Source organism: Pogonomyrmex barbatus, unplaced genomic scaffold, assembly GCF_055798465.1.
Source record: "Pogonomyrmex barbatus isolate J1 unplaced genomic scaffold, ASM5579846v1 scaffold16, whole genome shotgun sequence".
Taxonomy (NCBI): domain Eukaryota; kingdom Metazoa; phylum Arthropoda; class Insecta; order Hymenoptera; family Formicidae; genus Pogonomyrmex; species Pogonomyrmex barbatus.
The window spans coordinates 5747748-5760016 of record NW_028297112.1 but is presented as its reverse complement, the minus strand read 5'-3'; the positions used below and the strand labels follow the sequence as shown (position 1 = coordinate 5760016).

At 27.9% G+C, this 12269-nt stretch overlaps 1 protein-coding gene across 3 annotated transcripts in view; it reads right to left on the bottom strand.

Moving 5' to 3' along the window:
* LOC105430886 (calcium/calmodulin-dependent protein kinase kinase 1) overlaps positions 1–12269 on the bottom strand; it is a 55539-nt gene that overhangs the window by 8490 nt on the left and 34780 nt on the right. For all 3 annotated transcript variants that reach the window (XM_089074072.1, XM_011644652.3, XM_011644653.3), the window contains 4 exons: positions 11215–11636; positions 7871–8231; positions 7005–7201; positions 540–902 (listed from right to left, as the gene is read on the bottom strand). In XM_089074072.1, coding sequence (XP_088930198.1) covers positions 540–902; positions 7005–7201; positions 7871–8231; positions 11215–11636 — 1343 coding nt within the window. The remainder of the gene's footprint in view (positions 1–539; positions 903–7004; positions 7202–7870; positions 8232–11214; positions 11637–12269) is intronic.

Below are 12269 nucleotides of genomic sequence, written 5' to 3'. Positions count from 1 at the left end.
TTTTTTCGAATTGTGCTCTAATAATCTCAAAAAGAAAATATCGAATTCTTTCGCAAAGTTTGCAAACCGATTATCCCCAAAATGTAAAGAGTTCTCGATAATACAGGTGGTTTTTTTCGCTCATTTTTGTGTCCCTTGAAATTCGAATTGAATTACATCTCAAATAATGCTATATGGCACATTAATCTTAGGAAAATTTTAAATTGAGCATAGGAGTAGTTTTAGAAATACGGAAAGTTGAAATATAAATTCTGAATTTTATCCAAGTACAATAAATGTAGAAAGATGTGTTTTTCCATGAAGACAAATATATTTAACAGTTTAATTCCAAATCATTTAATCGGAAATTGTCGTTATGACAACAAATAAAAATATCAGATTTGATTCAGATTTTTCTGAATTTTATGCAATATTGTAATTTATAATTGCTTTTGTTCTGTGATTTTAATATTTTATATATATTTTAATATTTAATATTAAATATTATATTGTAACATCACTAAATTTGGGATTTAAAAAGTGTGGGATTTTTCGCTTACTTGGAAGCTATGCTGTTTCAGCATATTCTTGACGAGAAGCAGAGTACCGAGCCTTATAACTTCCTCTTCAGTGACGGTGACTCGCAGGCGGCAATTATCGGCTTCAGCCGGCAATGGTTCAGTTCCATTGTTTGTCAACCACGAATGCATCTTCATCTTCGGAAGCGTGAGTCTCGTTTCCGGTGATTTATCCAACATACATTCAATTAGAGATCGCAGTTCTGGAGATAAGCGATTGTTGGGAAATACGAGCGGTTTTGAACGAACAATCTCTTGAATGTTTGTACTATCGGAAGCGCGCCAAGGAAGATCTCCGATCACAAGCGCATATAACGTTATTCCCATAGACCATATATCACACGGCTAAAAAATAAATATATTTTCGCCATCAATCTTCAATTATTAGATAAGTCCGTGTATATAGAACGTCAATCTGCAATGATTAGATATGTTTGCGTACATGACTGAATTGAATAAGTCAATTCAGTCATGATTTATTGACTTATTTAATTCAGTCATGTCGTTTCATTTTTTTGAAAAACATTTGATATCTACTATTTAAAAGTACAAGAAGTTAATTTAAAATATTTACTGATAAAGAGAGTTAACTTATTAGATTATGAAGTATTTTAGTAATTTATAGTAATAATAAATAATACATTAATGCTCTAATAATATATTATGCGTAAATTTAACAAAAAAAATCTGCCCGATTAATCGAATGATGAAATTAATCTCATAATGTCATTCAGTATGAATTTAATAAATTCGGAAGTATATGCCAAATTACGATTCTCTTGTATTGCATGATTTAATTGTCTGTAAATAAATGATAAATAGATGATTTTTAATAAATAAAACCAAAAAATCGATAATTGAGATAAATGAAAATCGATAAATAATCGGGATAAGTGAAAAAAATACAAAAACACATTAAACATTATTATAACAGTTTACAATATGTTTATATTAATATGCGATTTCGAATTTGTATAATGTTTGAATCGATTTGACTCACTCAATTATTATAAAAAGATTATCATGAAATTATGAATTATTATTTGCTCAAATATTTTCAATATTTTTTTTGTTATTTTTTAATGAAATAAAATAAAATAAAAAAATAAAATTTTTGTTAAAACATAATTATTAAATGAAATATATCAGATATTGTTAGTCTTGATTTTAAAAGCAATAATGATGTTTTGTATAAATAAATTTGTATAAATTAGACACTATAGACACGCGTTGCGCGCGTGCTATTTATCTTTTTAAACAGAAGGAACAAAAATTATATAATACTGTTATATTATTAAGAAGCGAATCTACTTAAGAAGAGATCGACAATATCGACCACAAAATCGACCGATGATCTATCCGACAGATAGCGCACGCGTATGTTTCCATGGCGGCGATATGTCGGCGTATTTCAAAGCGCTTGTACTACATGTGTTTTCACACTTTTTTAGGGAGGCAAAAAAGTGTGAACATCTAAGCAAAAACAGCGATAAGAGTTTTTTTTATGGGTTTTTTCATAGGGCGCACCTTCCGATTTTTAAATGGCTATAACTTCTTTAAAAATAGACGTACAGATATGGGACAAAGACAAATCTTCTTTATTTTGCGTGCCGCAAATGTTTATGTTAAATATATATATTCTTGTCATGACACATATGTGTATATAGAATATCTCAATATGCCAGAATAAAATATAAAATATCTTGTAAACTATTGATTTTTTCATATTTGTATACTAATACATTTTTATTCAAAATAAATCATATTACATAATAAAAAATATATAATTCCATTTAAAAAAATGGCGATTATAAAAAAATTTTGATGATGACTTTATCTGCAAATAAATCAATATCACAATCATGTGGCCTTCTCGAAATTCTTCAACTTTTATATGAAACATTTTTCTTTAAAATGCATTGTTCAAGAGATATTAAGATATATTATTTAAAATACTCTGCACATCTATAGTGAAAAATAAAAAAAGCCTATAATAAATTGTAATATAAAAAAAATTATTAATAAAATATTAAAAACATGCATAAAAAACATAATAAAGCGACATCACTTATAAAATTATAATATTATAAAATTTATTTATATAGTTTATGATAACAATAACTTTGAGTATCGACTTAATATGCCTTTTTTAGAAATGAAAACAAGACGAATATACTATTCATTGAAAATCCGTAAATCGAAAATTTACATTTAGTTAAGCTTGAAAATGAAATTTATAATTATTAAAAAAATTGTTTAACCAAACTCCACTTTTTTATATAATAATTATAAAAGTGAATTATTCCAAATTTTGATTTATAGCTTTTTCTTTTGACTAAAAAAACTATTAATTAAAACAAAAATCCTTTTTATGCATGTATTGTGTCATTTGTAAAACGATTTGTAAATGTCAAGCTTCTATGTTTATTAACGTACAAAAGAGGAAATGTTTCTTATATATAAAAAAACTTACGGCAACTCAGCCAACGTCCATGAACTCCATACTATGACATTTAAAAAATACTCTCAGCCAATTAGGTGTAAATGATGTATAAATAATATCTATATGATCTTTAAAGATTAACTCCTATGCTATTTTTTTCTCACCTTGTTAGATTATCAGCTATACATCATCATTCTAATAAACGGTTTGTATATTACGATATTTCTGGTTTCCAAAGGAAATGGTTTTGAGCAAAGCATACATGTATAATTATGCCGAGAAGGCTTGGAATTCGTAATGCATTGCGCACGTTTATATTTCTCAATTGAACAAACTTGCTAACCGTCAAATTAGTTAAACTTTTGCAGGAATTTCAGGAATGTGGAAACATTATATATGCAGTAAACGAGTTGATTCGTAGGTACAATTGCAATTTATGTTTCTATATAATATTCTCTTTATCATACGCTTTTAATTGAAATAATTTTTTCGTTGAAATGAATAATGGAAATATAATTTTATAGTCAAATGAACATTCCTAAAATTCATAAAATAGGAAAAGAAATAATAATTTTAGAAAAAGTTATAATTTCTATTTGTATACTTATAATTTATATACTTATAATTTATATACTTATTTGATTTATATAAGATTTTAATCTTATAATTCTAACATATACATTCTTGAAAAATTCATACATATACTTGCAATTATTTATATAATAGGATTTTCTTATCTATTTGAATTTCTAAAACTAGCTTTGTGTTGTTAAATTTTAAAGTTTTCTGAAAAACGTAGTTTTTTTCTTTATCTACCATTTGATTTATTGACATCTTCATTAGCTACATTTTTAATGATTGACTCATTAATTTTAAAATAAATTAATTTTAAAATAAGTTCAATATATTCTATTAATCTCTATGTTGTCTCTAAGATTGAAATATAAAATAAATCAAAAATTTTTTGAAGATAATTAAAAAATATTTTTAAATTACGATGAGAATTAAACATTTTATATTAAACATATATGAAGGTAATTGAGAATTAAATATCTAATAAACAGATATTTTTTAATAAAAATGAATTTCTAGTAAAAAAGCAGTTGTCAAAAGAAATCTAAAATTGAACTGTTTATACGAACGGAAAAAAAGAGTATTGAAATCAGTGACTAAAAAAAACAAACCCATGTACACATTGCAAAAAATTATTATAAACTAAAGATCTTGCAGTAATTGAAAAGAAATAAAGCAGAATACTAAAATATAACTACAAAATTAAAAAACTAAATACATGATACAATTATCGAAAAATTGCAACAAAGATAACCTTTTAAGAAAATGTAAATGTTTAATTCAATTGAATGTATTATGTAGGCTAAAGTGACATTTCCCATTAATAAAAAAATATGTAGTTTATGTTTAAATAATATAAAAAAAAATATTTTTATTAGAGTCTCCACATATTTATTGTTATTCTAATTTTATCGTAATTTTTCTATTTTTCTTATATCTCCGTTGAATATCACGGATTTTAAATAATCTTTTGCATTTTTACTTAAGGGCTAAAGTCAATTTCGTCGATATGGTCGTAAATTCGTAATTTTCCATGCTTGTATTTTCACGCAACTACGTTGTCTCGTCAGACCATTTATTTTTTCACGGTAATCTAGGATTAAGCGTAATCAAGCATATGGTCTCGCATATTGTAAGCCTCTTATAGATATCGTCTTCCCTTGATGACAATGCAGTGGAAATTCAAGCAATCGACCGTGGTATGTCGATAAGGTCACGTGATAACAGTAATCTCAATTACGAAATTAGATATAAAGAGATGGAGCATAAATTAGAGAGAGATGATGCATGTCCGCGGAGTGATTCGCCACATTCGTTTTTTGAACTCCATGTTGCACATGTGGAACCATATAGAACATGCATGTGTATATACGTGTTCATGTGTGTGAATCTCTTTGTGTGAAACAGACAGCAAGAACAAATATACATAATTGCTCTATATTTTTTAAATAAACATACACCTTTACATATATATCATTTTAAGCAGTTCCATTCCTCGTAAATCAAAATTAATTTACTTTGATAGTAGAGAAAAATTAATTTATCATAATATTTTCCAATTAGCTCAACAATGAGATCATTATAAGAAAATTGAAAAATTTATAGATATCTATATATGATATAAGAAGTTTTCGGCATTTTATATTAACTTAATCTTGAAATAATTTATAATTTAGAATATTAAAATACATATATGTATATATATATATATATATATATATATATATAAAACGTGGTTTAAAAATCAGTTGCAATATTTTGATTATTTTTTTTTTGTTACAAAGCAATATATCCACAGAAAATATCGTGAAATGTTGATTGAAGAAAAATAAAATAAAATATATAACTGTTCAAACTTGAAAATTATTATCTCCATATTTTTTCGAATATGTATGTATGTATGTATGTATATATATATATATATATATATATATATATATATATATATATATATTCGTGAAAATGTATATTCGACACACACACACACACACACACACACACACACACACACACACACACACACACACACACACACACACACATATATATCGTATGTGTGTATCATGAATATACATTTTCATTTCATGAAACATCAATATCAAATTTATTCTTGAATAATTAAAAGTTGACGTGCTGTATTTTTAGAAAAAATTCATTTGAACAGATCAAGAAAATCATAGTTGAAATAAAGGGAGCTGTAGCTTGAAAGACTCCTGTACTCCCTCCCCAAAAAAGTTATTTTTTTGTAACATCGAAATGTGTATGTGTGTGTACATCGTGTACCCTATCATCTTGTTAGTTAAAATACCTTTGTAAAATCGTTTTTCTTGAAATATGAAAATTAAAATTTAAAATTAACACGTAGCATTGATCTTTTTTCTCTAAATTTAGAGCTCATATCTGTGCAACTTAATAAACTCGACGCATTTGCGTCATGCAAATTACCTCAGCATTACATCGGACATTTTATTGTATCCTCCCCCTCTCTCTCCCTCTCTCTCCATTATACTGCACTGCTGCGCTCGAAGATTATTCGAGATAGGCGATGCAATGTACAAAAATTTAATAACTTTAATTGAAGCACATTTAATTAAATGACTAATGCCTGATGATCGGAAAATGCTTATTTTGTTATAATTATTAACAGTATAGGTGCCGCGTGAGGAATCTTTTGTTTGAGTTTCTCTCATGAGTATATGTAGGTCAATTCACACGTGCTCTGCGGTTTGAGAGGTCACTGCTTGTGAGTGGAAGTGACGTGTAATAGCCGACCGATTTATTGACTTTTAATACCATGGAACGAGATTGGTCGCTTGTATGCATGCCACGTACATGCGTTATTTGTTGTCTGATCCTCTTTGACTGCGACTCAGAAATCATTGTGAATATTGTGAATGTGTATTGCAAGCGTTGAATTCCATCAATGGATAAGCGTGACAAAAACGTTCTCAGTAATCAGAAAGATCCTATTTTAGTAAGCGAAATAATATATGTATAATAAAAAAATGAAAAGATATATGGTACGGCACTGAATTATTACGAAAAAAAACTCGTTATAAATTAAAAAAGTTAGATCTTTGTAGATAAAAATTCTTATTTTTATATATAGAAGATCATAATTTTTAAATTATTATATTTAGAAATTGTTATCTATAGGATCATATAGTTGCTGCTCAGAAAGTTTTTAATTACTATACTCATAGTTAACGATAACAATTTACAGTAAGAATCTAGCAGCTAAATTCTAGCTTAAAAAAGATTATATATATATATATGTATATACATTTGTATACTATTGTAGATTTATTTCTATAGATGAAAACACATTATTTATATTTGATATGAATTCTTTTTTTATGCACTGAACACTAATTATATATTATAAAGACCACACTATATATGTTGGATCAGTATTATAAACGTGTACTTACCGGTCCCAAATATTGTGCATTGGCAATGGTTGTTTCGGGTGCCGCAAAAGCTGGCGTTCCAGCTTGTCCTGTCAATAATTCTCCAGATTCTCTTAATTCTGTGCTGACGCCTAAATCAGCGATTTTAATCCTGTTATCCTTGTCCACCAGCAGATTGCTTGGCTTAATGTCACGATGCACTATCTTCTGGTAGTGCACTAAATACGTAAATAACAATAAATATTACATGATACCGTTTATAATGATTGCATGATTTTTACTAAAATTTAGTTCTAAGAAACTTAAATATTGTATCAAAAACATTTGCAACTTAGAAAATATTTTAAAAAAGTTAAAGAACATAGTTGATCAATACGTCTTATTTATCTTTTTCGCGAAATTAAATCAATATTACTTATCAATATTAATAAGTTTTAAGCAGCTTTATGTTTAAATAGTATTTGGCGCGATTCTATACTTTCATATAAAGTATATTAATGTTTTGCGTTGTGATATATAATAACCACCAAATACATTACATAAATCCGCCTTTCCGCCGAGAAGATTTGCATTCTATTATTTAATGCGTACGTGATAAATATAATAATGTATGTTACAAAACCTTATATCTTATTGTGTATAACTAAAATGCGAATCCTTTAAACTTTTCGAAATCCTTTTTTTAAAAATAAGATTGAAAAGAAAATGAATTCTAAATCTCACTATTATTTAATTTGCAATAATGTAATTAACATTAATTTCAAGATATTGTGTATCATATTTAATATTTAAAATTTAATTTTAATAGTTAATAATTTGTTGGATTGCGTAATAAAAATTTCTTCGCGAAGTTCTCGTATTTAAAAATAAAATATATAATGACTCACAATATTCGACTCCCATGACAACATCGCGGAAGTAACGCCTGGCCGTTACTTCATTTAGAGGTTTGTCGGTAGGTATAAGAAGGATTTCACCTCTATGGACTAATTCGAAGACTAGATAAAGATTATCCTTGTCGGGATGGTCGAGTACTTCGACTAATTTCACGACATTAGGATGATCGAGTTTCTTCAGAATAGCAATTTCTCTATAAACTTTTGCTAAAGGATCAGCGCCTATTCTGCGCGGAGGTATCCTTCCAAATATTCCTGTTTTCTTCATTAATTTCCTCTTGCTCACTATTTTCATGGCGTAATATGTGTCATCTTCTTCGTTGAAAACTTTCTTGACGACACCAAAAGAGCCCTGAAAATGTGCAAATGAAAAGTAATAAATTCGCAATAAGAATTTTTTGTGGAGGGAAGAGGGAGAATTTAAATTGATATTGATATTAAATTTAATTACCGATTTAAAGAAGAAAAGCTTTTGGCTTTGATTGTGTTTTGGCTTGCTATGCTGTGAATTCATTAATTAATACACACACACACACACACACACACACACACACACACACACATACACACACACACACACACACACACAGGGCGAGTCACGTAATTTTGGGATGGGTTATATCTCGAGTTTAGTTAGTAATATAAAAAAGTTATATTAGAAAAAAATTGAATGGTATAAGAAGATCTATTTTCCTACAAATTAATTTTTTTTATAAATGTTTAAAATAATGAAAAATTAAATGAAGAATTTGAAATAGTGTTTACATTAGTATGAAAAAATATTATTAAGTAATTCTTTGAGATAAAAGAATTTTTTATGAAGAGAAATCAGATTTTATTCAACTATGATTGAATATGATTTTAATTTTGTAAGTTTCCTTTTGTAGTTCAGCTACACTGTTATCTTAATGCGCTTTATATCACCACGACAATCAAGTCGAAGGTTATCGGCGATGCTATCGGGAGTGAAAGCATAATTTTATAGTTCACGGTATGGTTACCTTTGAGTACATCCTGTAGCCGTTATTTTGTTATAAATATATGAGCGATGACAATAAAATTTAAAGGCATTTGTAGCATATATCTTAGCCTCTAATAATAAATGTAACTTTCCAAATATAATTTTATATTGTTTTAAAAATCATACCACTTAATAAGCATAATTGTATAAAATTGTTTATAATTTTGATATGTTGCAACATTATTCGTATTGTATAAAGTTGTAACCTCAATTGCTTAGTTAATTCAGCCACGAGATGAATTAGTTCATCGCATAGAAATAGCTTTTGATGCGATATAATATAAGTGTCAGTTTTTTTTTATCTCGAGAAGATCTTTTCAGCATAATTATGCAGAAGAGAACGAGCGACATAACATTGTCGAGAAAAGGCTAGAGAGAGAGAGAGAGAGAGAGAGAGAGAGAAGAAGAGAGAGAGAGAGAGAGAGAGAGAGAGGGAAGGAGATATTAATAAACCATTTATAAATATATGAGAAAATATTGATTTCATTCTATTTTATTTTGAATATTTCAATATCAGTGTCACAAGGTTAAAATGTCAAATCAACATTATCTATTTTGATTGGTAGGTTTTACTTCGATGAGGAATTCAATCTCAAAATTCGAAAGCAATTTTAAACGATATGATTAGAGAAGAAAAATTGCATTGAATTGTAAATTTTGCAAGAATGATCTTTATCTTTTATCTATTTTTGCCGCTCATCGAAGATGATCTCACGCGTGGAATGACATTTGCCCTTATTCGTAAAAAATACTTTATTCTCCCTCTTTCTCGTCCCTCTCTTTTTCTTTCTTTCTCTCTCAAGAAACAATCTTTGGAATTCCTGATGCGAAGATCACGCGCTATAAACTTTTAATAGCTGAAAACTTTGCACTTTTCATTCAATTATAGCAAAGTGCGAAGTTATTGCTGTTTTGTTCTCTTTCTTGCGTCTATTTTGAATTCAGTTAGGCTATATTGGAAGTATCGCATTTTCATTTTAAGAAAAGTATTTGTGTGCATTTTCATTCGAGAAAAATGTTCAAGCGCTGCTTAAACAGAAATTGCTGTTCTTTTAAAATACAGAAGCATGTTTATCTATCTATTTTGTTCTATGTAGAGTTTATTCAGAACTGTTTATTTTTATTATTTTAATTTTTCTATGAAAATGATTTTCATTATTTAACTTATCGTTTCCGAATTTTTATTTAATCAATTGAAGGATTAATTAAAAAAAGTTCAGTTAAACGTACAAGCTCAAAATAAATAGATAAATATATATATATATATATATATATATATATATATATACTCTGTAAAAAATAAAAAAATATATACTCTGTAAAAAAATTGAATTCATTAGCAAGAAGTATAAAATAAATAATTCCTGAGAAGACAAGTCAACAAGTCAACAACTCAACAAGTCAACAAGTTAATATGGCAATAGATGGAAAAAACAAGCAATCTCTATTCATTTCATAAGTATATCTCGACATTATAATGATCAAACAAATAAGAGTAAAAGCAATGATGATTTTTATAATTTTTATGTTGTTCAAGCTGCCATTTTTGTGGCCAATTTGGTTATCGAGTGCGATATAACGTGATTACCGGCAATAATTCGTAACTGCGCGCTTGTTAATTATTTCTTAATAAGAACGAAGGATAGGCAGAAGGGGAAATTGCTGGAAATGATGATTCGCGGTATGAGTTATTGGTTATCGAGGAAGTGCCCGTGTTCGATATCGATAATCATATCATTTCTCATTTGATACGTGAATGCCATGAAATGGCTTCACTCTTCAATGAGAAAGACATGATACATTCATCCTCTTATCTGTGAATACAGCTTGATTGTTAATACATGGACATAACTGGAAAAATATTAGATTGTCACTATCCATTACGAAATTAATTTAGCGCAAAATATTTATAATATTTTTTTAGATCAGGTTAAAAAGTTTCTTTCTACGTCTAACAAGATTAATTACTTGCTATAAAATTTCTAGCATTCACGCAATTTTCATACTTATTCGTAATTGTCAATTGAAAAGTCACCTTTAATTTATTATCTTATAAATAAATTTATTATTTTATAAATAATATTATATAATATTGTAAATAAGTAATGTTAGTTTTTATATATAAATTTGTTGATTACTCCAAAATTGATTCTTTCCGAATGAAATATGATTATTAATGATTTTTGTTTAAATGACTGTGAATATATTATACGTATAAACTAACAATTTTTTTAGAAACATATAAATAAAAGGAATGATTTTTTTTTCTTGATTTTAAATAGAGAGATTTAAGTAAATGGGATTTTAATCTTACCTTTCCGATCTCGTTCAAGACTTTGTATTGATTCAATTGTTGTTGACTATCATGGCTATCAACGGAACACTCCCTATTGAGCGCTCTGATGCATTTCCTCGGCGATTTATGAGGACTGATGTGAGAATGGCGGGAATGAACAGATTTGTAGATGACATTGGCTTTTTCAAGTTGACTCGATCCCGCTTCACCAGGTAAAGATAATTTTCTCAAATCTGTTGTCCGGTTATCTGTGGCAATAATAGTTTCCACATTTGCTTCATGTGCGCTCTTAAAATTTGTATCACTGCTCTTGGAATGATCGATGACTGTATCAACCGTTTGTTGAATCTTAGTTACCTCGTCTGTTGAAACATCTTTGCCGCTGTTAAGCGGAATATAAATCTTGGGGTTCTTGAAAATAGACGTCACTTGCAGATCGCCTAATAAAATATTAATAATCAAATTTTGGCAAATTAATTTCAAAAATATATTTGGTGTCATTTTTCATTTAATATTATGTAACGGAATTGAGGGAAAAGAAAATATATTGAATTATGTTACATAGCAAGTAAATTATGTAAGATATAAATAAGTAGCAAAAATTTCGCGACTCGAGAGAAAAAGAAAAAGAATTAGAATAAAGACAGACGGGATAGCGGGAGACAGACGAAAAAAAGGAGAGAAGAGAAAAAGGAAAGAAGCAGTCAAAATTTGAGTCGTGTTTTGAAAAAAAAAAACAGCTAAAATTAGGATAAAGAAGTGAAAGATTTTTAGAATTAATGGGTGATATTTATATGGTAAATTGAGTTGTGATTATTTACAATCCTAAATCTGAACAAAATCAGAGTAGTAGAGATGCTTTTAACAATTCATACCTAAAGGCCGGTATTCATCCGTTCTTCAAGATTATCTTAAGATACTTATTACGATTCTGTGATTAATTTATGACATTTTAACTCAAGGCTTCTCACTGTAACCATCTTGAATTATGATGTCAGAAGCCGGAAAACATGTGATGAAAATGCTTGCAAAATACATTAAAATAGAAACATTTTTCGATAAAATGTTTGCGC